Source organism: Solanum tuberosum, unplaced genomic scaffold (assembly GCF_000226075.1).
Source record: "Solanum tuberosum cultivar DM 1-3 516 R44 unplaced genomic scaffold, SolTub_3.0 scf00168, whole genome shotgun sequence".
Taxonomy (NCBI): Eukaryota; Viridiplantae; Streptophyta; class Magnoliopsida; order Solanales; family Solanaceae; genus Solanum; species Solanum tuberosum.
Window position 1 is genome coordinate 155,098 of NW_006239096.1, and position 4,845 is coordinate 159,942.

At 38.9% G+C, this 4,845-nt stretch overlaps 1 protein-coding gene across 1 annotated transcript; it reads left to right on the plus strand.

The window, feature by feature from the left end:
* The first annotated feature begins 591 nt into the window (after positions 1-591).
* Positions 592-1,914, plus strand: LOC102588378 (protein NLP5-like). The gene is made up of 2 exons (XM_015311710.1): positions 592-1,282; positions 1,366-1,914. The coding sequence occupies exons 1-2, from the start codon at positions 643-645 to the stop codon at positions 1,848-1,850; spliced, it is 1,125 nt and encodes a 374-aa protein (XP_015167196.1). The 5' UTR covers positions 592-642; the 3' UTR covers positions 1,851-1,914.
* Positions 1,915-4,845: the final 2,931 nt, after the last annotated feature.

Consider the following 4,845-nt stretch of genomic DNA (forward strand, 5'->3'; position numbering starts at 1 on the left):
CAACTCCATAATCCTTGTTTAATTTTCCATCATAGTGCTTGAATTTCGAATCAGCAGGGTTGTACATGCCTAACTCAACAATCATATCTTTTGGACTTTCAGAGGTATGGTGTTATTGCCTTTTTTTTTAATTTGGGAAATAAAAATAAATGAAAGTAAGAAAAAAGCGATCAGTCCCTCTAATTTCATAGCTTATCTTATCTTTTTTATAGCTGCCGGTTGACAAAAAAAAGGACGGGTTATATGGGATCCTTGAAAGACATAGTTTACCCTTTGCTCAAATTTGGACTACTCCTTCTCAATCTGGCTATTTAAAAGTCCTGTATTATGCAGCTGCCTCCATCAATGGACATTCGAGTTCAATGTACGATGAGTTTAAGTATGCTTCTGGGGTCTGTTCTATTAAGAGTGGTGATGCATTGGTGGGGAGGGCATTTGCATCCCAAGGTTCATATTTTTGCAAAGATGTTACTCTATTAAGCATCAATGAGTACCCTGTGTTGCCTAGTGCACGAAAAGCTAGATTCACTCAGAGTTTTGCTATTTGTTTGCAAAGTAAGCTCACCGACAATTTTATTTGCGTAGTTGAGTGCTTTCTGCCACAAAACGAAATGGTTGTCAGATGCAAAGACTTTCTTAAATATGCTTTTATCCACAATGAAAGAACAATTTCCAGGTTTCATAGTTGCTCCTGGAAATGAAGTTGTTAAAGTTTCCCCGAGTGATGAACTTGACTCCTTTGAAATTGGCCAATCTTTGCCGAGTGTTGAATCAGTTCAGGATGGAGGAGAAACAACAGAAATTGGCCAACGTCTGTCGAGTGTTCAATCAGTTCAGGATGGAGGAGAAACAACAGAAATTGATTCTTTATGTCAACAGTCAAATTTACAGAACAGGGAGGATAATGTTGCTGCTGCACTACTGGTTACTTCTTGTTCATCAGACAAACGTCACTCACTCAACTGTGAAAGGACAGTGGAAGTTGATCCGTTACTTCCTCATCCAATAGAGGAAGCAGTGACAAACAGAGGAAAAGTTAACTTGGATGTAGCACATGATGACCACATTAAGGATACAAGTGAAATAATGCAACTTGATTCACACTTTGAGCAATCAAATTTAGAAACTAATTCTGCAGGAAATGCAACGACTAACAACGAGATAATTCATTCACATAAGAAAAACGCAATACAAAGGATAGAAAAAGATCATGGGATTACTCGCAAGATTCTGGAGCAGCATTATGGCATGACTCTTGAAGATGCTGCAAAAGATCTACATGGTAAGTTCACTAACTTTAGCGCATCTGAAAAGATTTATGCATAGGTTCACTGAAATCCCTTTTGTGGACTTCATTTATTGCAGTTAGTCGAGCAACACTGAAACGAATATGTAGAGAAAATGAAATTGCTAGATGGCCACATCATAAGACTAGAAAGGTTAATGTCCATGTTAGCCAAGGTGTATCTTTACAAGGTGCTGAACCATATGTGGTCGATCGACAATGTGCTGCTCTTTCCCAAGATAAAGGCACCGATTATTTGGGTAATATAAGATCTCCTGCAACAGGAAAACCTTGTGATACTGTGATGACTTTAAAAGTTACATATAGAGGTGATATGATAAAATTTCAACTCTCCCTTTCATCAACGAGGGTAGAATTGGAGGGGGAAGTGGAAAAGAGGCTTAAAATATCACTTGAAAGGTTTTCAATAAAGTATCAAGATGAAGATGACGATTGGATTTTGATAACCACTGATTCAGATTTGAGGGATGGGATACATTCACTTGGATTGTTGGGAAGGAATACAATGAGATTAGTGGTTACCCCACAAGCTGCTGACACATGAAGGATTTTCCGTATGTTTTGTTATGGTTCATCTTCATTGCAATTTTCTTTCTTGCTTTCTCTATCTCCTCCCTCACGTTCTGCTGCCCCTCTCCTTTGCTTTTTTCCTTTTAAGTTAATTAATTATTTTGGCTTTGTTATCTTTTCCTCTATTAACAATGTTGGAATGTATGCGTCCACTGGTCTAGATGGGACCAGGTCCTCAGCACAGTTATAATAACGGAAAATAAACAAAGTGCTGAAAGTAAAGATTGCACAACAACTTTACGTGGAAACCTCCTTGTTCAAGGGAGTAAAACCACGACCTGGCCTGCCAGGACTTTTCAAAAAACTTCTCTCACTAATCTTCTCAAGCAAAAGTAAAAGCAAGTTTACAAATTGAGATTAGCCTACTAATCCCAACTCTAAGCAATAACACCTATTACTTAGATGAGTCAGAGCAGATACAACACTGCCACTAAGCTATCACCCCTAGATAACTTAGACTTTGCTAAGCGGATACCACACCGCCCACTAAATCAACTAGCTCCTAGATGATTTAGACTTTGACTAAGTAGATACAACACTGCCCACTATACTAATCCTGACCGATTAATATAGACTTTAGAGTAAGACACTAAGTTACCCTTAACCTAGTTCTTACAATGATTCACCCAAACTTGAAACATTTCTTTCACAAGTGATACGAATCCTACAATATAAGCACTATTACAAGCAAACAAAGTAACAGCTGGTACAGGAAACACTTGAAGCAATCGATTAGGTCCTTGCTGTTTTGAAGCTTGAAATATCTCTCTCTTTGAATGAATGAATAATTTGTTGTTTGTTCTTGGATATATTTAGACATGAAAAGTTATTATCCCATGAACAAGCAACCTCGTTGCTTCTGATTGGTGGAGTACTCTGCAGCTTCACCAACCTTCTGATGCAGACAGCTTTCCAGTTGTACAACACTTTGACCATTGGACGAATATTCATACTCTGCAGAGGACCAGGTCCCTGCACTTGTGAGGAGATCATCAAAACATCAAGAAGCATAAGCACTTATCAATTCCCCCATTTTTGATGATGACAAACAACATGTATAACTCCTCACGTAAGTGAACAAACATTCATTCAATAACTGGTGTTTCCCCTTTAATTGAACAAGCAACCTCGTCGCTTCTGATTTGTGAAGTACTCTGCAGCTTTACCGACTTTCTGACGCAAACAACTTTTATAGTTGTACAACATATTGACACTAGACGAGATTCATACTCTGCAGAGGACAACGTCCCTGCACTTGTGAGGAGATCATCAAAACACCAAAGGATAAAAGCTCTTATCAATTTCCCCCTTTTCGATGATAACAAAGAACCTACATAAACAACTCCTCACTCGAGTGAGTAGACATTCATTCAAAAATCAATTGCTCAATTGGCCAGTTATAGAAATCAACTAATTAGAGTGGCCATCCTATTAGTTCCTCCTTACTGATATCAGTTCCTCCTTAAGACAACAGCATAGCAGTCAGTCCATCCTATTAGTTCAGTCAGTTCACAACATCCAGTTCCCCCAATTGCACCAAACTTAATATCAGTTCCCCTTTAATCCTTGGCCAATTGCACCAAACTTCCCCCTTTTGACATCATTGAAAAGGCGAAGCAGTAAACATATGCAAGTTAAAATGTTAATAAAAAAAGAATTCAGAGCCTTGGGCCACACAGAACATGTGTATGTAAGCATAAAGAGAATATTAAGCCACACATGAACATGGAAGAAACATAAATAGCATTAGATCACAGATACTGACCACTGTAGTTAGTCAACAAAACATAAAGCCACAAGAGTTTTAATCAAGATTGAAGAACAAAGAGGGAAACTAGGAAAACAAGACACTTTTAGGACGGAGGGGGAAAGGGATTGAGGGTGCGCATAAACAGAGACAGACGCTCATTTGCATCCTCATGAGCCTTCATCAACCTCATTTTCATCCTTCAACTTTTGTAACACATTCTCATTTCCATCACTGGTACCAGGTCCTCCTGAGACATATTTCTGCAATTTTGCCTTCAGCGTTACAATTTCCACCTCTTTATCATTCAGAATTGCAGTAAGATCAGTCACTTCACATTTGAGAGATGCTTGCTGTTCCAGGACATCTGCCACTATTGACCTTCCCTTAGTCTTACCTTCCACACACTCACACTCCAGCAGGGTGACTGTAGTGAACATCTGTTTGATGGTACCAGGTACTCCTCGTCCCATCGGTACCTCAAAGTGGTTAAACACGTAGTTCAGCAAATACCTGTATGGAATTCCATCACGTTTGATATCTCCACACTTGGTGGCCCTTGTAGAGAACTCACTAGAGGGTTTACACCCTTCAATGGACCTCACCCCCTTTACTGGCACACCCAGAATGATACCAAGTGCCTTCACAACTAGAAGAATTTCAATATCCTAAACAGTAGTCTTGACCCCCCTATCCTCTAACAATTCCATCTTATAATTAAATTCTCGCACTTCAGGTTCATGAAGATACGGAGCAGGTGCTTCGAACAAATGACTCCACTCTTGCAAGAAAACAACATTAGAAAGGTTTGACATAACATAAGCAGCGAGTATATCTGGATCAAAGACTCTTTCGTTCAGCACATTTTGCTTTTTCACCTCCGCTATGCGATCTTCCCTTGACATTTTCTTTTCTTCACTTTGTTTTTGAACCCTAGGAACCTGGTCCCTTTATGGGTTTTCATTTCCAGCCACCTATTTTCTAATTTTCTCCCTTTTCACATGAGATTTCTTTGTAGCCTTCTGGAGTAGGAAATGAGAAGCTGAATGAACTAGGGTTTTCAACTTCTTGGGAGATAGGGATCTTTGAAGAAGAATTAAAGTTAGGAATTTTGAGAGAAAGAGAGAAAAGAGGGGATTAGTGAGTTTCAACAAGAATTGTTTGAAGAGATTTTGTAATTTGATTCACTAAGAGAAGTAGTATATAAAACCAAAAAGACATC